Genomic DNA, 22040 nt, shown 5'->3' on the forward strand with positions numbered 1-22040 from the left:
AAAAGTGTACATCACCAGTAAGATGAGCAGAGACTCCTCGCCTGTGCATTTAGAAGCTCCGTGTTCTGAGACTGGCATGTATGAATTCTTTGAAAATTATATTAGTTTCACTTCTACTGATTTCATTCTGGAAATTAAGAATGGGCCAAATGAGTCCGATACTAAGATTCATCTTTTTGTCTACCCAGGGTATCTTCTATGGGCATGTAATTTAAAAACATCAGATGTCCTAATTAAAAGAGCAATTGGTAGTAATATTGACTTTTGTTCAGAAGAGTAAGTGGTTGATAAAAAATTTTCTTATTCTTTGGAGAAGCTAAAAACATTTCCATGTCACTCGGTAAAGTATCTCATCAGAGAAATGTGTTGTAGACTGATGCCAAAACCCAGCATCGTTAGCACTGTGGTACATGGTTTTGTGAAACACTATCAAATTCTAGAAGGGAGAGAACCTTAAGCTGGCTCCACGCTCAGCACAGAGCCCCGTATGGAGTTCGATCTCACGACCCTGAGATCATGACCTGAGATGAAATCAAGAGTTGAAGGCTTAACTGACTGAGCCACCCAGGTGCCCCTATGGCCACTTTTTAAAAATTCAAGTAAAATTAATATGCAGTGTTGTACTGGTTTCAGGTGTACAATATAATGATTGAACAACTCTATATATCACCCAGTGCTCATTACCCAGTACTCTTAATCCCCTTCACCTATTTCACCCACCCACCCTCCACCAACTCGGCAATCACTAGTTTGTTCTCTATATTTAAGAGAGTTTTTTGTCGGTCTCCTTTTTTCTTTGTTCATTTGTTTCTTAAATTCCACATATGAGTAAAGTCATATATTTTTTGTCTTTCTCAGACTGACTTATTTCCCTTAGCATTGTATCTTCTAGATCTATCGACATTGTCCCCGGAGGCAAGATCTTTTTGTTTTCTATGGCTGAGTTAGATATATGTATATATCTCATATCTTTATCCATTCATCTATCAATGAGCACTTGGGTTGCTTCCATAATGTGACTATTGTAAAACTGCTGCAATAAAATATGGGGGCATTTATCTTTTTGAATGAGTATTTTAGTTTTCTTTGGTTTAATACCCAGTAGTGAAATTACTGGATCATAGAGTAGTTCTATTTTTAATTTTTTGGGGAACTGCCATACTGTTTTCCACAGTGGCTGCACCAGTTTATGTTCCTATCCACAGTGTATGAGGCTTAATGGCCACTTTTATCTCCTTTAGTAGAAGGAGGATTGGAACAAAAGCTGGATGTGGATCTTTCATTGTTCAATGCAGGTGGTTTTACAAGGCTGTAGAACATCACTAAGGCAACAGGAAGATGAAACCCTCAAGTTTTGGGGGGTATTGTCCTCAGGAAAACTCACTGTGGCCCAATCTTACAATGCAAGATCACCTGAGTTGTATGTGGTCGTGAAAGGAATAGGCAAACAAGATGCTACTCCTAGTACTTCAGGGGAGGGAGGGAAGCCTCATTCATACTTTGTAGCAGGAGGAAGAGAGGAACCTGTCACTTCCTCATTAAATATGGAAGAAAATCGTAAACAAGGTCTTTACATTTTCATGCAAATAAAATGATTAAAAATCTAAATAACGAAATCATAAGATTTAGTGTTTGCTGTGATGTGAATGGTCCTTCAATATATTATTTTTAAGTTGATCGTGCTAGGGTTTTCTATATTGTTGGTTTAGGTAAGGATATGTGGCTTATGGATAATTACAGTGGTTTTTTTGTCAGGTTGGTGGAAGCGTTCAAGATTCAGGAAGAACTTGAATTTCCTGTGAAGGCTTTATCTGAGGGAATAAAGAGGGAGGTAGGAAGGGGGCTTGGTTTTACTTTGTGTACCCCACAGATAAGAGCCAGATACACTGTTCCTCTTACAACTGTGCTTCATGCTGAGCATCCTGGGAGACCCATCAGTGGTGTTTCTGGACATGCCATCCTTGAGCATGGACCCTGGGCGACAACAGCAAATGTGGTGAGGGGTGTTCTATTAAGTGTAGAGTTAGTAGTATGATCCTAGAGTTAACAATATATAATATATATATATATATATATATATATATATTTTACATTTGCTCCATTTATCTTTGAGGCTCACATCCTCTATTATTTAATTCATTGAAACTCAATATAGTTTTTTAAATTCCTCAAGGAAGGAAAAATAGATGTTTTAAGAATCTAAGAGAATCTTAAATATATTTGCTTGGATTTTCTTTTTCTTACTCCTCTTCCCTTGCCTCTTCTTCTTCTGTTTTTCAGTTATTGAAATAATACAATGTGGTGTTTCTCTGCACTCCAAGTTTTTTTAAACAAACATTATTCTACTCACTGTTTCCCAATCTTCAACTTTTCATTCTATGAAGCCAATTGATGTGGTAATATTACATAATGCAGTACAGTTTTTGTTCTCTCTCTCTAGAGCAAAGATTTTTTTCCCTTGTAACTGGAATACAAAATTTTCTATTTAGTCCTCATATTTCTTTCCATTTACCTATTTTCCCAAATTACTTTCTAAGTGTGAACAATTCCTTGCTTTATCTTTAGACAGGCAATTCAAGCTATTGTTAAAAACACAGAGAAGGGTGCCCTTCTGACCACCCACTCCATGGCAGAGGCTGAGGCCATGTGTGACTGAGTGGCCATAATGGTGCTGGAAAGCTGAGGTGGGTGCCCATCCCTGTTCACATTCACGCCCCAAGTTCTTACAGAGAGAATTACAGTTCACTGTGAACAGCTGGTGCTCTGCAGCAACTTGATCTATGAACAAACACCTTCTACTTTTGCAACTGAGGAAGAAATGAAAAGATAAATGGTTTTTTTCTCCAAACCTTTTTTTTTTCTCTTCCCTGGATTAGATTGATTTCATTTAACATCTGAAAAGCAAATTTGGTGAAAATTATTTTAAAAGTAAAAATGAAGGCTCCCTCTTGAGTGGAGCCTCTCTCTATGGAGCCTCTCTATGGAGCCTCTTGAGTGGAGCCTCTTGAGTGGAGCCTCTTCTTTCTTTCTTTCTTTCTTTCTTTCTTTCTTTCTTTCTTTCTTTCTTTCTTTCTTTCTGAGAGAAAGCACAAGCAGGGGGAGCAGCAGGCAGAGGGAGAGGGAGAAGCAGGCTCCCCACTGAGCAGGGAGCCAGATGTGGCGCTTGATCTTGGGACCCCAGGATCATGACCTGAACCAAAGGCAGACGCTTAATCGACTGAGCCACCCAGGAGCCCCACATGGATATTCTGAAGCTTTTTCCACAGGTTGCTTGACAAGAAAGGTAAAGGACATTTTTGGCTTGGGTGACAAGTACAGAGGTTTTCCAGCACACTTGATTTAGTCTTGGATGAATCTGTACAGGAAGAGAAAGGCTGAGCTGGCTTATTTATAATAAAACAAGTTGTTTGAGGTCACTTGGATGCAGAGAAAAAAGAGCAATTGAAAAATTATTTTCAGTGAGTGTTTCATATCTCAGAAAAGGTGGGTGGGGTGTGTGTCCACGCATGTGCCTGTGTGTAAATGGTGGAATGGTTCAAAAATTAGGAACAAAGAACAAACTAAATCATGAATATAATTTTTTTAATAGACAGTGGGGGTGGGGTGGCCTGGGTGGCTCAGTCGAGTAAGCATCTGCCTTTGGCTCAGATCATGATCCCAGGGTCCTGGGATTGAGCCCTGAGTCAGGCTCCCTGCTCAAGTGCAGAGCCTGCTTCTCCCTCTCCTCCCCACTTGTGTTATTTCTGTCACTATCTCTGTCTTTCTTGCTCTCAGATAAATTAAAAAAAAATAGACAATGAAGATTATGTATCAACCTATGACATTTTACCGAATGTGAAATTGCATCAAAAGCTCCAATAACACACACTCATATGCTTAAGAAAGATTGACTCTATCTTAAATCAATTGATTATTGGCCATTTAATCCTCTCTATGGTTCTTTTACATTAGTGTGGTTAGCTATCAGTTACAAGCAAGAATAACCAAACCCATGTGAATAGCAGTATGAAGTTGAATTGAATTGAAAGAAGTACAGGGGGGAGCCTGGGTGGCTCAGTCAGTGAAACCTCAGACTCTTGATTTCGGCTCAGGTCATGATCTCAGGGTCATGAGATAAAGCCCTGTGTCAGGCTCTGTGCTGGGTGGACTCTGCTTGGGATTCTCTCTTTCCCTCTCTCTCTACCCTCCCCCACTTGCATTCTCTCTCTAAAATAAATAAATAAATGAAATCTTTGTGTGTATGTGTGTTTTTTTTTTTTTAAGGAAGATGTACAGAGTTTTCTTATGTATTATTTCTATTCATTCTTTTTTAAAAAGTAATGTTTATTGAGGAGCACCTGGATGACTCAATTGGTTGAGCATCTGACTCTTGGTTTTGGCTTAGGTCATAATCTCATGGGTCATGGGATTGGGCCCTGCATGGGGATCCATGCTTAGCAGGGAGTCTGCTTGAAGATTCTCTCCCTCCGCCCCTCCCCTCATTTGTGTGCACTCTCTTCCTCAAATAAATGAGTAAATAAATCTTTAAAAAAATACTTCTTGAATACCTACTATATGCTGGAGACCATGTATAGAGCAGTCAGTAAATAGAGAAGATTCCTATGATGCTTATAGTCTTTGGAGGACAAGGATATTAAGCAAGTGAAGATACAAAGAAATGAGGAAATGCCATTAAGGTAGAACTTTAAGCAGTCCACAGCTCTGAAAGTTGACTCAAGGTTCTATGTGATACTGAGTATTCTACAACACTGCCAGAAGCTATCGGAGACCTGAGAGGGAGCTTTACCCATTATGTTACAATAAGCTTTTGAATGGGCCAACAGCAGGGTTTAGGTTGAGAGGCTATTCCTCCATTTTCTTTACATAAATAACCTACTTAGCTTTTTAGTTTTCTTTTTCTTGTTTCTTCTAAAAATAAAACATTTTGTGATAAAATATATATATATATATTGAAAAATGTACTTTATTTCAGCAGATATTTAACCACCTACCATATGAGCCTCTGTGCTAGGCACATAATGCAACTAAAAAATGTTCATGTCTAGTTTTTGTGTTTAATAGACAATGCTGCAGATCCCATACGGTAGCTACAGATGTAGTAATGGAAGAGGAAGGTCAAGAAAATAAGGTCAAAGATATCCAGGCCTTTTGGAATTAAAGGTCATTAGTGTCTAAATTCCATCAATGGCATTTCAGTCTACAGGCAAACTTCCTAGAAGTTGGAATTGGAGACAGTTTACTCATCTGATTATTCTACTTTCCCATCTGACATTAGGATAGAACTTCGTGAAATACATTCAGTGTAAACGAGTTTGTTAACTTCAATCTTTTCTACTAAAAGTGTCTAGAGATGGAAAAAAATAACATGCGTGAGCAGACTGATAATGGTAGTGGGTGTGGAAAAGGAGTGGTTGGATTATAAGAATTTAGCCATGTTTCTCCTCTGTATCTAGAGACACTGGTCTATGTCTGCACACCTTCTTGGCAGTTTTATCCCTATAGCAGAGAGGGGGAAAAAGTGTCTCACCAGGCCCTGTGGCCTGGTTAACACTGTCACTGTGATGAACATACAGTAGCCCATTAGGGACACTGCAAAAAAAAAAAAAAAAAAAAAGTGAAATTGATCTAATCAATTGCCAAGAAAGTCTACCAACAACCAACCACTGTGCTGCACAACCTAGACCCCTATGTTATGTGCCATTAATGGAAGAGATCATTGGCTAGATGAGGAGAATTGGACGATAGAAAGACTGAACCTTACGTGGAATAATAAGCAAAGTTTCCTAAAGAAAGAAAAATTAGCTATGTTTCAGGGAAGACCTTAAAATACTATTTAGAATTTTGCTTCAGTCACATTTGGGAGTGCTTGCTGAGCTTACAATTTTTCCTTTTTCAAGGACAGCTTTATTTCTTTTTTGGCAACTCACAGTGTGGACCTCTAGTAGCTGTACCTACATCATGAGACTCCAGGCTAGTGATTACAACAAATCCAGGCAGGAGTCATTTGAGATCTGTCCCAGAGGTTTGAGCAAGAACAGAGATACTGGCAGCTGGCATACCTCTAGAGAGATCCACAGACTCTTGGTGCTGAGATTGTGTTTTAGAGTCATATTGATCTAATCCTGGTGGTGGCTCCTAGTCACTCTGACCACACTATGCTTATTTGTACATGTTCTTCACAAAGCATATAAGCAACATACAGAAGCTTATGAGAGGAAAACATACAAAAGGAGAAGAAATAGAAAGGTAAATTTATTGCTGTGGCTAAAATTCTAGGAAACTTGTGGTTCTAATATGCTGCCAAAACTCCTAAATTGTAGTTTACTTGAAAATTTTCTTTACCTAGAAAATGAATTATGAACACATACTTTGTTTTGCTTCAATAAAGCTTTGATATAATCCTAGATAGCCAAACCTCCCCAAAATCACAATCTTTCCAAACACAGTGAGTCAGCTCTCTGCCATGTACTTGAAAGTATTTATCAAACACTTCTGAAACTCAACTCTTGTTGTTTTTTTAAAAATTATTTTTAACTGAAGTACATCTTTTAGCTTTCTTTCAGCCATATTGTGCAAGAGGTAAATAAATTCTCTCTGAGAGGATCTTTATTTCATGCACATTTAACTGGGTATAGAATTTGAGGTTGACCGTTCATTTGTCTCAGTACTTTGACAACATTATTGCATTATTTATGACCTCATTTGGCTGCTGATTCTTAGTTGATAACTTGTCTTATTGTTTTTAAGTATTCCCTCTCTTCACTTTCTCCTCTCTCATATTTGCAGAACTCATCACAAAAATGTTAGTTGTTAGATTTTTGTTTTTAACTCTGGACACATTATCTTTTTTCTTAATCTGAGGGCCCATAACTTCAACTCTGGATAATTTTCATCCATCTTATCTTTGAAAATTTCTCTTATTTCTTCCATTTATTTTCCTTATTATAAAATGCCTATTAGACATGTACTGGACACCTCATTCTGTCTTTCATGTCTTTTAATTTGTCTTCAGTATTTTTCCATCTTGTTCTGTCTTTGCACTATATAATTTCTTCAGTTATATTTCTGGATTTTCTTGTCAGCTGTGCCTAATCTGCTATAAAACTTATCCATTAAAATTTTAATATTAACAATTATTAGTAACTTTAAATATCTATAAGTTCTAATGGGTTATTTTCCTATTAGTCTTCCTTTTCATTGCTTCCTATTTTAACCAATTTATGTTACTTCTTTAATACTAATAGTCTCATTTTGTTTGTCTGCTGATTCTCTTTTATGGTGGACTTTTGATCATGAGTTTAGCTGCTGGGAGGAATATTTCTTTAACTCTGTTGGTTTGTGCCCTGATTCCTGGACATATCTCTGTAGAATTGTTTCTATCTTCTCTGTGGGGCTCCAGAGTAATAGTAATAGTAAGAGGAAGAGGAGGAGGAGGAGAAGGGAAAGGAGGAGGAAGAATAGGAAGAGTAGGATTATCAGCAACAAGTAATGTTTTTTGAGTTTTTATGATTTTCCAGGCATTGTTTTTTGAATTTTAGTTATATCAATGAATTTAATTTCCACAGTAACCATACATACATATGTACATACATACACAATTATTATCTTGATGTTAAGGAGGGGGGTTAAATAGATTGTGCAAAGTCACACAGCTAATGCATGGCAGAGCTAGAATTCAAACCCAAGTTTGGCTCCAGAATGCAACCAACTGCTATGATATTTCCTATGTTTCCAGACATGCTACTATGCAGGGAGAATAAATTAGGATCTTTCTCCTATGCCCTGTATCTGGCATGTTCTACATACGGTTGAGTTTTTCATTTTCTATATTTTTTTAATCCAGAGATTGGGCAAAGAATACACATCCTTACTTTTCCTTGGGGGTATTGGTGGTTTTACTATTTCTATTTCTAGCACTGAGAAGTCCTGTGAAGCTTCTGGATTCATGCAGAGATATGAAATCCAGCTTCATAACCTGTCAAGTCTAGGTCACAAAGTTATTGAAACACCTCTTTGGACAGCTAGATTGCTGACATACCATTCTAGCCTTAATTTCTCTTTTTATTTTTAAGACCTGGGGATATTCCTTCCTTTCCTCTTTGTTTCTTCCATTGTTTCTTGGTTTCTTTTCTTTACCCTTTTCTTATTTATTTTTAAAGTTTGGTTCTAGATCTGAACAATTTCTCCTCCTCCTCCTCCTTTCTTTCTTCTTTCTTCTTCTTCTTCTTCTTCTTCTTCTTCTTCTTCTTCTTCTTCTTCTTCTTCTTCTTCTTTTTCTTCTTTCTTCTTCTTCTTCTTCTTCTTCTTCTTCTTCTTCTTCTTCTTCCTTCTTCTTCTTCTTCTTCTTCTTCTTCTTCTTCTTCTTCTTCTTCTTCTTCTTCTTCTTCTTCTTCTTCAATTTATTTTATCCACCATTTCAAGGTACTTCTAGCCAGAGTTTGGGTACTTCATTATATTAGGTTGCCATTTATGGGGAAATCGTCAGGCTTAAATGAAGAAAATGACCTCCCAAATAAAAATAAATCAGAGTAAATAAGTCAAGGAAGAGGAACAAAAAGCATATATAAGAAGCAATGGTACAAAGTAAAACTAATAAATTACAATCTAAATAATTTCTGATATTGTAGTTGTGAATTTTAGTTGTGTATGTGATATTGTAGTTGTGTATTGTAGTTGTGAATTTTAATGCAGTTATAAGCAAAGTGAAAATTCCTGAAATAGATTCCTAAAATAGAGTACATAGAGTCTAAAACAACAAGAACATTAATAAAAACCTGAACTATATTCCAAGTGATTGAAAAGAAACAGAATTTTTGTTTGAATCACTGACCTAATATTGATACAAAATTTTAACAGTGTTTTTGAACTCCCCCCACCATGAGACCTTTAGAACATCTTTATTACCTTTGTTTTTGCCAACTTTTAATGTAAAGACATGTAACATTTCACTGTTGACTTTTTAAAAATAGAACTAATTACCAAGAAAAGAAATATACATATATAATACCATAGCTTAATTTTTAAAAAAATTATCCTTTTTTTTTTCCAGAACAACTCTCAGCTTTATGATTATTAACATCTGTGGCTTGGGAGCCATGTCAAATATTTGAGATTTCCCAATTCATGGACTTTGACTTCCTGTTTTGCCATTTACTTTGGCAGGTCAAGAAAAGCTTGCAACTTTTTACAGAGAGATAGACTACGCAATGGGAGTTGAATAAATTTTATATTTTTCCCAGTCTTTATGCAAAAAAAAAAACTGACCTGAATCTTTTTAATATTTTCTTTAGTCCTTGGCACTCTGCTTACTTTTAGTTTGTTCGCATGCCCTCTGAAATCCTACATCCTGTATGAACAGAGCAGAGAAAGGAATTTGTTCATAATTATTCATTTGTCTAAATTAAGTGTTTCTCTAAGGCAGACTATGGATTGCTTAGCTTGATTAGGAAAAAAAAAAATCAGCTGCAGCACACTCTGCCCACTTAACACCAATTAGTCAAATATATCATTGGCAGTTGTGTTTAGGCATTAGTAGTAAAAAAGAATAATAAATAAATAAATAGCTAAAGATTTCTCATACACATTTAACTACTTTGTTTGGTTAGTGGCTGCTTTTACTTGTTTATTGCTCCGTTTCCCCATCTTGGTCTCATCATGTCCGACAGGCTAGTTCCAATTTCCTTGTTTACCATTTTACCCCTTATCCCTGAAGTTGAAAGGCCAAGTGCACAAACACAGGGTTTGTTTTATTCCCAACCAACCACCGAACCATCATTTCCCTGCAAATAATTGGCTTAGGGAAGAAGAAGCAGAAAACAAAACAAGTTCATCATGTGCAGCTTGGTCTGACTACACACCCTTTCAGAAAACAGGCTGGGTAAGACACCCATTTAAGGAATAAATGAAGAAGTAGCAATAAGGAAATTTTAATTGTTGCCGTACACAAAAAGAGAACTGTGCTTTGACAGTGTTTCCAGAGTACTTTCCTAATTTTTCTGACAGTAAGTAAAGTTCTATTTTGTTGTGCTATGCCAAATATGTGGGTGGACACTGCTGAAAATCAATCTATTTTTCAGATGTTTCCAAATATTCATATGTATTATATTGAAGAACTGATAATAAAATTTTTCTGTTTATTCCCAACCAACTCTTATTGTGTAGATACAACAGTAGAATATAGGAAAACTAGCTAAGGGAGAATTGTCTGAATATTTTGTCATGCAAATATAAAATAATTTAATTCTAAGATTAGAAAAACTGAAAAAAATCGTCTCTGTTGGCTTATGTGCAAACATTTGGGCAAAATTACTTTCCATGTGATTTCTTTCTTTCTTTTTCTCTTTCTTCTTTCTTTCTCTTCCTTTTCTTTCTTTCTCTCTGTTTCTTTGTTTCTTTCCTTCTTTATTCCTCCTTAGTTGGTTAGTTTGCCTCCTCAGTTATTCAGGCACTTCTGAATTCAGACAAATTGAGATGAGTTGTTTCTTCTTGTGTTTCATAATCAGGTTTCTGCTAGTTTGAGTCTGGATTCAGCTAGTTGAGCTTCAAGCTATTCAGTTTAATCTAGAAGATAAATACTATAGGAAAATAGTTCATTGGGGTTACATCTAATGGATATAATTAATTATTCAAATGAATTTAAATAATCAGAATTTTTGATTAATTTGATTGGCTCTGGCATTTCTATTTAAATGCAAAGAACAAAAAATTATTATTAATCAAATGAGATATAATTCAATTACTCCATATAGTTAGATTTCTGTTATAAAAGGTTAAGAAAATGTGAAGTATCTTACAGGTTCTAAAATCTAATGATATCTTTTCCATTGTTAAACTCTGTATTTCTGTAAAATTGTGATTTTTGTGGCCACTACCTCCCCACCATTACCCACTCTCTGAAATAACTTACTATGAGTATATTTGATGTAAAATTTTGCAGTCATGTATTATTAAAATAATATTTAAAAACCATTTTTCATAGTTCTTAGAAATCGGAAATATTTTCCCTAAAATATGAGCAAGATTTTTCTTTTTTCTTTTCTCCCCTACTTCCCAAGGTTTTTCTTATTACATTTACTGTTCTAGTTTATATTCCACTGTGTTTACTTTCTCTTTGTTTTTCAATGACAGGCTAAATGCATACAAAACAGAAAAGTGTGTATCAGCAAACTCAAGCACTTCTGTGCAAGAATTTTCTTCAGAAATGGAGAATGAAAAGAGAGAGCTTATTGGTATGTTTGAAAGTCTGCCTCTTTCTGCAGCTCACATATTTTTTTATTTCACTGCCTAACGATACTCTTATTTTATATTTTAAGTAGCAGACTGGATTTGTTGATTTTCAGGTTCTTCTAATTATACTTGTCAAACTGAGAGACTCATAGCAGTCTGTGACACATAATGTAGAATTGCAAAAAGACTAAAACTATTACTTGTTTTTTTTTTTTTAAAAGAGAGTAAGTAAAAATTTAATTGCATGGTAAATTATAGCAACTTTTAAGGTTGTTACCATATGTAATAAAATTAGAGTAAGGAAATAATGAAAAGAATGCCTGGAAGATCAATAAATTTTAGTTTGGGGGACTTATTTTCAAAGCCATGAATTTTGTGCACAGATATTATTTCTAAGAATTATGACCAAGTAACACCACTAATTGTCAGTTTGCATTAGGTAGATAAGTAGGCCATATACAGCTCCAAATCTCAGGGGCTGATCTCAGCAAAGATTTATTTTTCACTTTGCTTACAATCTAAGGTTGGCAGTGAAACTGAAGTGGGTCTACTAGGTGAAGGAATCTCCTTCACACAGCCATTCAGACCCAGCCTTCTTCATTTAGGGACACTGCTATCTCCCTAGACCTTAGAGATCTCCTTGGGATCCTCTATATCCCATCAGATGAACAAGAAGTACAGGGGCATCTGGATGGCTCAGTCATTTGAGCGTCCAACTCTTGGTTTCAGCTTAGGTCATGACCTCAGGGTTGTGGGATTGAGCCCCGTAGTAGGCTCCATGGTCAGGTGGTCAGGAGGAGTCTGTTGAGAATCTCTGTCTCCCTTTCTATCTGCCCCCCCTCCATGCTCTCTCTCTAAAATAAATAAATAAATAAATATTTTTTAAAAAAATCAAGAAGTACAGGGACTGAGACAGAATAAAGAAGGTTGTGCATGGTTCCATAAGCCAGGCCTTGAAGGGGCGCAAAGCATTTCTGCCCACATTCTATTGGCTAGAACTCCAATCACTTGGTCCTACTTGATTTCCAGAGGCTGGGAATGTTGTCTAGCATTGTGCTGGATCACTAGGCAGTCTCTACCACTCAGTTCCTTTTCATAATGTTTCATTTCCAATACAAAAATGTGACAACTGACGAAAACCTTATTTGCCACCATGAACTCTATCTGGGATACTCTGTGTCTTATAAACTGTAATGTCAGATGCCCATACATAAGAATTGTCATCCTATTAGTCATTCTGTTAGTTTCTATGATGGCTTCTGCAGTAGTTCACGATTTAATGTAAAAGTTTAATTCTAGTGTTGGAGAATGATATGTGTAGCAACTAGCTCAGTATGCATTTTTTGTTGGGTTCCTTTTGCTCTGAAGAGCAGAGAGCAAAGAGAAGCCAACCATGTGGCAAAATTGGAATCTGTCTTCAACAATTCTTTGGTATTGACTGAACTTTGTAAGGGAATATAATTTAAATTCATTCCTTTTTTTCCCCCTATTATAGGAATGGGGGCTCCCAATACTTCTGGGACTGTACATGGGACTGCTTTCACATTTCAGAGAAAACATATATTTTCCTGAACTGCCTCCTCAAGATCTGGGAAGGGCAGATAACATTAGTAACTCTATAGATATTGTATATACACCTATCTCTGATCTAACCCAGCAAATAATGAATAAAACATCATTTGCTCCCTTTTTGAAAGGTAGGTGCACTAATGGCAATAAAGAATTACTGATATCATTTTATATCTTTTTGATACGATATATACATGTTTAATTTGAACTTACAGTGATCTATTGTGCTAATTATTTAGGTAACATGACAGCTTACAAATTTAATTAGTTTTTGCTTTCTCTCAAAACAAGTAGCCTTGTAAGCCCTTTCAGCTTGATTGGGGGTGGGGGGTCCAGTTTAGGGAGGTCTACATTTCTACTGGAATTTACCTAAAACAATAAATGTATAATTTCAGATTTGTAGAATAGTGTCTAGGAGAATATGTCATTTATGGGTTGCACATGTTATTAACATGGAAACACACTAAGATTGATAACTCAGGAAAAAAACATCTAAATAAAATAAATGAAATCATGGTTATTAAAAAGTAATTTCAGAACCATGAAAAGTAAGGAAAGATAATCTAAAGATGTCCTTTCTGCGTGTAGTTTACTTTGTAAACATCTTTAAAAACTTTCATTCTAAATGAAGTCACTATGCCACTGAGATAACTAAGATAAAATATATATTTCACTCTTGGGCAAGGTGGCTGCAGTTTGGCTGTCTACTCTCTGAATCCTCGATTTCTAATGGATAACATTGCTGGCTGTTAGAAATAGTCACTCCCTCATAAGGCAAAGATCAGTTGAGGTGTCTTTGCTCCAGTAATCTGACATCTGGAATTCCCTAACTATATAAAACTACTCCAATTACCTCTACTTTTGTATCCTAATTCTCTTATGCACACTTACCCCAGCATAATATTTTTATGTACCTGAAACTTGCTGTAATACTTGCTGTTATTAAAAGAAAATACTAAATTCTCATGCATGTCTCCTGAGTCTAGAATCTAAACCATTAAAAAAAAATTTCCCTCCTTGTCTTTGGGGTAAATTTAATTTAAGTGGAAAATGATTTTAGCTTAATTCCAGTGAAAAATATATGATGACACAGCTGGATATCACATTCCATTTTGGTAAAACTCTCTACAATGCTCTCTATTTTTACCTTGTCATTCACAGAAAGAAGGGTCATTGGAGTACCCAATCAAAAATCCATGGATAAAATACTTGTAGACAATACCTCAGAAGTCATTGGAATAATCTTTCATGACACTTTCTCTTATAAATTAAAATTTTTACAGGGATATCACATTCCATTTTTGGAGGAAGATCCTTCCACAGGTGACTTTCAATATAAAATATTTTTCATGTTTCTAACGTAAGAAATAGGTCAGGTTGGGCAACAGAGATGTTTTTGATAGAACATGAGAAAATAGGGGCACCTGAGTAGCTCAGTCAAACACCTGTCTTTGGCTCAGGTCATGATCTCAGGATCTGGGATCCTGGGATCAAGCCTGCATCAAGCTCTAAGCTCAGCTTGTTCTCCCTCTGCCCCTCCCCCACTTTTGCTCCCACTCTATCTAAAAAAAAAAAAAAAAAAAAAAAAGAACATGAGAAAAAGCACGTTTTATTGCTAAACTTATTCCAAGGTCAGTCATATCTTGCTACTAGAAGAAAACTCTTAAAGCATTATTGAGTCATCCAACAGAAGTAAAGCGAAAGCATAAGTGCATGTTGCAGAGGATGCAGAGAGTGATAAAGACTGAGAGATCCTAGCCTCAGATGAGGTTCCAGGTTGCAAGAAAGGCACACATTGTACAATTAATGACAAGTGCAGAAAGGGAGACAGAACATGAAGACTCCTAACTCTAGGAAAAGAACTAGGGGTGGTGGAAGGGGAGGAAGGCAGGGGTGGGGGGGTTGGGGGGAGTGGGAGTGAATGGGTGATGGGCACTGAGGGGGGCACTTGACGGGATGAGCACTGGGTGTTATTCTGTATGTTGGCAAATTGAATACCAATAAAAAATAAATTCATTATTTGAAAAAAATGACAAGCGCATGGAAAGGTGCTGAGGGGTAGGAGATTTAGACAAGGGATTAGAGAAGCCCTACCTGGCAAAGTGAAGTTTAAACCAATAAGGAATAGCACATGGGGGTGAGGGTTGCTAAAGGCATTATATTTCAGATAGACAAAGAGCAAGTGTGAAAGAAAGTCCTGGGGTGACAACAGGCATCTGATGGTATATATGGAAGAAGAGCAGCTTAGCTGAACAAAGAATACAAAAAAGATGAGGCTGAAGTTACCCAAAGCTAGGTCCTATGACGCCCCACAAACCTAGAGTGATGGAGAGATGTGGAGGTACTTTAATCAGGGCAGAGAAATGATCAGACTCCCAAGCCTAAGTGAGCTCTCTGGATATAGCCCAGAGGATGAATTACAGAGAGGTCAAGGAGAATGCAATGAATCATACCAGGGAACCAATGGCGGCTTCGACCAGAGGCAGCTGAGGAGAGTGAGTGAATTTGAGGACATTTTAGGAAGCAGAATTGATATGATTAATAGAGTTGGTTCTTTTCCATTTTTTCACTGAGTGTCTACTTTGTGTCCTGCACTGTTCTGGCCCTGGGGATGGAAATGAGCAAAACATAGAGCCTGCTTGCATGAATCATTTCAATCAGGGGCAGGGGGGCAGGGTAAAAACAATGCCCTCTGCCAGGTGGTGTTTAAAGAACAAAGTAAAATAGAGAAGGCTTAGAAAATAGAGCCTGAAAGCTCTTTTAGTTGCTTTTATTTATGGTAGCTGGTAAAGACCTCTGCACTGAATTCACTTTTGAGAAGAGATAAGGATAGAGGGAAGGAGAGAGCCATGGATCCATCTGCAGGGAGAGCATATGAGCAAAAAAAGTTCTAGCACTAGAGTGCATTTAGCATTTTGAGGCCCAGCAAGGAGTGCAATGTGGTCAGAGCAGAGTGTTTCCTCTCATCTTCTTTTGACTTTCTAAGACTTTCTATACATGCTATGGTCTCCATGAATAAAAGTGCCTAATTGAAAACTCATTTGCTTCTTTTTTTCTATGTGGCTATAAGTTCTGACTGGTGGAGCCTCCTCTATATTATTTTCTCTTCAATTCTTGTTGTTTATTCTCTAATTGCTTTCATCTGATAATGTTGGTTATGCTTTTCCTTGTGCTTTTAGCTCATTGTTGGAATCGGTATGGTGAGTTTTCCTGTTCTCTGGCCAAATACTGGAGTAGTGGATTTGTGACTCTACAAACTGCAATTGATGCTTCTATTATACAGGTAAGAAAAGTTCTAATAATTAATGTAAACTAATTCCATAGGCATCAAAATTTTGATGAAAGATAATATATATATATTCAAGTTTTCATATGTTTATATAATGAAGCAGGTATACAAATGCTGCAGCTGGATTTAGGCAAAGGAATGCATTGTTATTAACTTTGAATGTTCAAGTAGCTTCAGAATAACAGGAAATTGCAAAAACAATGTACACGAAGGTTCACGTGCCCTTCACCCAATTTCTCCTAAGAGTAATATCTTGCGTAACCACAGAACAATATTAAAATCAGGAAATTGATGTTGGTATAATCTCCATAGTTTATTCAGATTTAATCAGTTTCTAATTTTTAAATAATGATTTTATTTGTTTAAATCTTACTTCAGATCACAACAAATCACTCTGTGATGGAGGAATTGATGTCAGTTACTGGTATAAATATGAAGACTTTACCTTTTATTTATAAAAACATTCTTCAAAAGGAACTCTTTATTTTCTACTGCCTGCTTAACTTTCTTCCATTTATATATTTTATAACACTTAATGCCACAAAAGAGAGAAAAAAGTGCCAGGATATGATGAAAATGATGGGTCTGCAAAAGTCAGCCTTCTGGTGAGTGAGTGATTCAAGCAGTACAAACGAATAATCGAAACTAGGAAGCAGTTAAAAAAAGTGTTATTATTTCAAAAAAATTATGGGTTAAGTTGGATACATTGGCTACTTTTTCCTTTGTTCTGATTTTTTGATTTAGTCCTTTTAAAATTTTGCTATGAAAAATGGGGATTACAATTTGCTGAGCACTTTTTCCATGCCATGAGTATATTAAGCTAATGCTGTGACAGAGATTATTCTATTAAGATCAAAGAGAATAAAAGAATTGTCTAATGTCAGATGGATGATGTTTATGGACCAGAGCTGGGACTCCAACCCAGCTGCCTTGATTGAAATTCTCCTGCTAGGTCTTCCCACAGTTATCATTTGATTTCTCCACACTCCCTCATATTGAAAAAAATGTATGATCCTATAATAGCTAGCTTGTGTGCAGAGGTATATATTTTTTTGCAGCACTTAAATGCCATATGTTGGAATTGAGATAGCATATAAATTGTGCCCAGCACATATAGCACTTAGGATGGCATATAAGAAGGACTTAATAAAAACATTTACTTCATATATTGATATATTTGTATCTTGCCTCATTCACAAATGATTTAAATTATTTTAATATTTTTTATCGTTTTATTTTTTAAAAAATATTTTATTTATTTGAGAGAGAGCACGTGCACACACCAGCAGCAGAGAGGGGCGGAGGGAGAGGGAGAAACAGGATCCCGGCTGAGCAGGTCACACATGGGACTTGATCCCAGGACCCCGGGATCATGACCTGAGCCAAAGTCAGATGCTTAACTGACTGAGCCACCCAGATGTCTCTAATGATTTTTAAATATATGTATATATATTTTAAAATGTATTTTTATGTATGTCTCTATGTGTGTGTATTTGTATTATAATAAAAATAAATAATTGAGGAATAGAAACAAGGCCTAACAAAATGAAGAGTAGGTAAGACTAGCAGATAAAAATGCAAATCATAAAAACTCTAAGCTTCCAACAGGCCAAAGCAGAGAATTCTGCAATGCAATCAGATGCAAAATCCACATTGCCCAGGAAACGGAAAAATAATCTGTTCATTTTAAAAGAAGTCTAACATTTTTCAATATTGAATCCTGGAAGATATTTCTTATTATAGTCCCCATATCAAGAAAATTACTCTTTATGAATGTAAGACTACCTGGAATGGATAAGGAGCTGTTTTTTGAACAATCTTTTGCAAGCTACATGTTCTCTGAAATAAAACTATGGTCTAGGAAATTTTATATTTCCTATAAAGTGTATTTGATTAAAAGAGGGAGTTTTGATTCTAAGATACCTTAATTGTGAATAGAAAAAGAGGGAACTGTTTCTGAAACCAAAAAGGAAGGAGAGGAATGGTTTGAATGGAATTTTGGCAAATGCAAAGGAATGAATGGAGTTTGTTAGGAGGGAAGGGGAGGAATCTGTGTAAAAGGACCATTTTTCAGTCTAGGGACCCTCTTGTGGGGCAGCATCCCTGTAGTCACCTGAGAATAGGTAGGCACAACTCAACTCTAGATTAAAATCAGAAAGGTATTGGATGTTTAGATGTGAGTTCATTCTCAGGATAAATGCTTCCTAGTATGCATGTAAACTAGATTTAGCAAAATGGATTTATAGGTCCTTAAAACTAAGAAGGAAAAAATCTGAAATGTCTTTATTAAGTACAGAGTGTTTATTGGAAATAAGTTTTATGACAACCTTTTAAAAAATAATGTAATAAATTTGAAATACATCAACATTTATTATTTCAGTGTGATACCTGAATTGCTTTGGTTTTATCATGAAGGTTTTCATAGCTTTAGTAACATCTCCCTCCACCCCAACTCCCTGCAATGAGCTCCCTTTTCTAGGTAATGTTTTAAATTCCTTAATTTGTAATTCTCCTATAGATTTTCAATTCCTACCTATAGTAGTTCCCTTCTGTACTCAGGAAGCGGATTCTGCAGAATGCCATATGCTTTCCAAAAATGCTGATGTTTCTAATAAAGGCTGAATCATTATAATGACATGACCTTTAAAAAAAAGGTCGAATAAGCAGTAATTAAACCTATTGTAGTGGGACATATTGATGCAAGTTCCTGCTTTCATTTTATTTTTTAAATTTTTTTTCAAGTTCCTGGTTTTAATACTCTCGCTATTTTTTTTCCAGTTGTTTAATTCTTATTCAGTTGACCGATTTTATGTACAGGAAAGAGCTCCGGACTGAGAAAGGACTGTGACAAATCTTAACTTTGTTACTGATTTACGTTGTTGACCTTGAATAGGTCCATTAAGTGGTAATAGGAACTACAGTTTACTTATCTGGAAAATGCGAAACGGGCTCAAACACCCTGTGGGCTAGTTAGATGGAAGATAGAATACTATTTCTTAATAACTACCTCATAAAAATGTGAATACCAGCACATCTAAAGCAAAGCAGCATGAACACTTAAGAATGTACCATAGGGGTGCCTGGGTGGCTCATTTGGCTAAGCATCGGCCTTCAGCTCAAGTCATGACCCAGGATCCCAGGATTGAGTTCCCTCTGCCCCTCCCCCTGCTCATGCTCTCTCTCTCTCAAATAAATAAATTAAATATTTTAAAAAAGAGTATACTGTAATTTATATCAGTTGAAAAAAGAAATCATAATAGGAAAAGCAATAATAGGATGGGCTTTGTGGAGTTATGAAATTTCAGTTTTCTACTGCTAGGGAGAGTGGAGGTCATGCCAGCTGGGATTCTCAAAAATGGTCAAATTATCATCTGCCCCTAGTGCTTCCATGGTTGCTTGATTGATCAGCAGATGTTAAATTTCCTTCCGCTTCTACAGTTAGAACATTTTGGTAATATGTAATCACACTTAAGATACAAAAATGACAAGTACAAGAGTGTTCTTGTTTTTTCTTTTCTTTTTAAAATTAGTTTCAGAGGTAGAATTTAGTGATTCATCAGTTGCATAGAACACCCAGTGCTCATTACATCACGTGCCCTCCTCAATATCCATCACTCAATTATCCCTTCTCCTCTCCCACCTCCCCTCCAGCAACCCTCAGTTTGTTTTTTAGACTTCAGCATCTCTAATGGTTTGCCACCCTCTCAATTTTTATCTTACTCTATTTTTTTCTTCCCAAGTACAAGAGCGTTCTTGGTAACAATGCATCAGAAATAAAAATCGGAAACAACTTAAATGTCCATGGACAGGAGAACATTGGAATATATTCAGACAATGAAATATTACACAGCAGTGTATAATATTGTATATGTTGATTGATAAAAGGCAAGCAGCAGAAGAATACATGCAAGATCATGCTATTTATGCAGTGTTCATACTATTTATAAAATATGTGAACACAGAACTTATGCCTAGCCAGTAGGCAGCAGCCCAGCCATGCCTAAGTAATATTAGTAATATTTTATCTATTAATCTAGGTGGCAAGTAGATGGTAAATGTTGTACTATTCTTTAGATATTTTTGTACATTTTAAATATTTCATAATGGAATTAAAATAATTAAAATAATTTTTTGTCTTTATGTAGGATCTCCTGCGGTTTAATCTATGCTGGTTTCATCTTCATTGTTTCCATAATGATGACAGTTATCATAACAGTTACCCAAATTATAGTCATGACAGGCTTCATGGTCATATTTACACTCATTTTCTTATATGGTTTATCTTTGGTAAGTTCATACATAATATTACCATATTCTCTGCTTTAGATCTTAGCTGTCTGTAGCAAAAATGAATTTCTCTGGAGGTCACTACAGTTATTTCTTTCATGTCCATTTTGTATGTGTGTGCATATGTGTGTGTTTGGTTGAGAAATCTCCATCAATGTGAGAAGATTATGTAATATAAATAAAATCGAACCTCTCTTTTGCATAAAATTCTGAGTTAATGAAATGATGCCCCCAAAAGAAAAAAATGATTCTAAAATTATTTTGACTTTAAGACTTTTCTAGATGATTTTAGAGGCTGCCCTTGAGGAGCGGACCCATCTCTTTTCACCAAAGATTCTCTGTAACAATGGTGGCTTTCACAGTATCTTTCTCTGACACATGACCTTGCCCTCACTTCCTGTGTCAAACTTCTTGCTTCGTAAAACAAGACCCTCTAAATTCTGCAGAGGGTGCATAGATGCTCTTTGTAATACATTAATGTAGGTTCTTTTTAAAAAAGATTTTATTTATTTATTCATGAGAGACACACAGAGAGAGGCAGAGACACAGGCAGAGGGAGCAGCAGGCTCCATGCAGGGAGCCGGATGTGGGACTCGATCCTAGGACCCTGAGCCTAAGACAGATGCTCAATCTCTGAGCCACCCAGGTGTTCCATTAATGTAGGTTCCTTCAGTGTTTCCAAGTCTGCATTTCTGTCCTTTTCTTAGCTCTCATACAACTTGTCCCCACCTTTTCTTCGTCAACTAAAGCCCAACAGTTGAGGAGGGCAAAAAAGAATCCTCTTTACAAAGAGGTTGAAGGAAAGGCTGAGCATTAATATTTTCATCACTGTCTCACTGATATATATTTATATTATGATCTAAAGATCCATATTTTATTGTGCTACCAATGATGCTCAGGGAACTAAATCTGTTTAATGGCTAGATGTCTTCTCTCTCTTTCAGATAGCTTTAACATTCCTGATGAGCGTGTTGTTAAAGAAGACTGTCCTCACCAATTTGGTGATGCTTTTCCTCAATGTGTTTTGTGGGACTATAGGATTCGGTGTGTATTATAGACAACTTCCTTCCTCTTTGGAGTGGATTTTGAGTATTTGCAGCCCCTTTGCCTTCACTGCTGGGATGAATAAGGTAAGAACATAGTTAATTGCTTTTTATTGAACTTTCAAAAGAATTTGATATTTCGTGACTTCATAATCACTCTTTCAATTTAAGAGCATTTATTCTAAACGATTTTACCCTAAAGCTAGATTTGAGAATGTTATTATTACTTTGTAGAAAAATCATCATCACACAAGGAAACTTAAATAAGAACATCTTGACTACAACAGATTTCATGTCTCAGATGTGTTTTCATTTTGAAGCCTTTTCTTCTTGTTTCTCACGCTTTATATAATGAAGAGATTCTCTAGTTTACTAAAAAGCATTGTATAAACCTCTGCTTGAAACCTCAAGTCTGAAAAGTTTTCAAGACTATAAAGAGTTCAGCAAATAACAACAAAGTATATCAAAATACTCATGGACTAGATCAAGAAATAGAAAGATGCCACAATTCCAGAGCTCCTCCAAACACTCCTTCCTCCTAAAGGTGAAAGTGCTGTGATCATCATTTCCTGCCTTTTCATTTATCACCAATGTGTGTTCCTAAGTATAATTTTTTAGTGTTGCCT

The 22040-nt window shown here is 36.1% G+C and overlaps 1 protein-coding gene across 13 annotated transcripts in view; it reads left to right on the plus strand.

The window, feature by feature from the left end:
- Nucleotides 1-22040, plus strand: part of ABCA6 (ATP binding cassette subfamily A member 6) — a 114364-nt gene that overhangs the window by 43890 nt on the left and 48434 nt on the right. For 4 of the 13 annotated variants that reach the window (XM_072781010.1, XM_072781008.1, XM_072781011.1 and 1 more), the window contains 7 exons: nt 11128-11228; nt 12722-12923; nt 13957-14118; nt 15975-16078; nt 16463-16689; nt 20230-20371; nt 21316-21501. In XM_072781010.1, the coding sequence (XP_072637111.1) occupies nt 11133-11228; nt 12722-12923; nt 13957-14118; nt 15975-16078; nt 16463-16689; nt 20230-20371; nt 21316-21501 (1119 nt within the window). In that variant the 5' untranslated portion in view covers nt 11128-11132. Of the gene's footprint in view, nt 1-9719; nt 10002-11127; nt 11229-12721; nt 12924-13956; nt 14119-15974; nt 16079-16462; nt 16690-20229; nt 20372-21315; nt 21502-22040 lie in introns of those variants that run through there. The other 9 variants (XM_072781007.1, XM_072781013.1, XM_072781015.1 and 6 more) reach the window with 6 other exon arrangements.

This window comes from Canis lupus, chromosome 16 (assembly GCF_048164855.1).
Source record: "Canis lupus baileyi chromosome 16, mCanLup2.hap1, whole genome shotgun sequence".
NCBI lineage: Eukaryota > Metazoa > Chordata > Mammalia > Carnivora > Canidae > Canis > Canis lupus.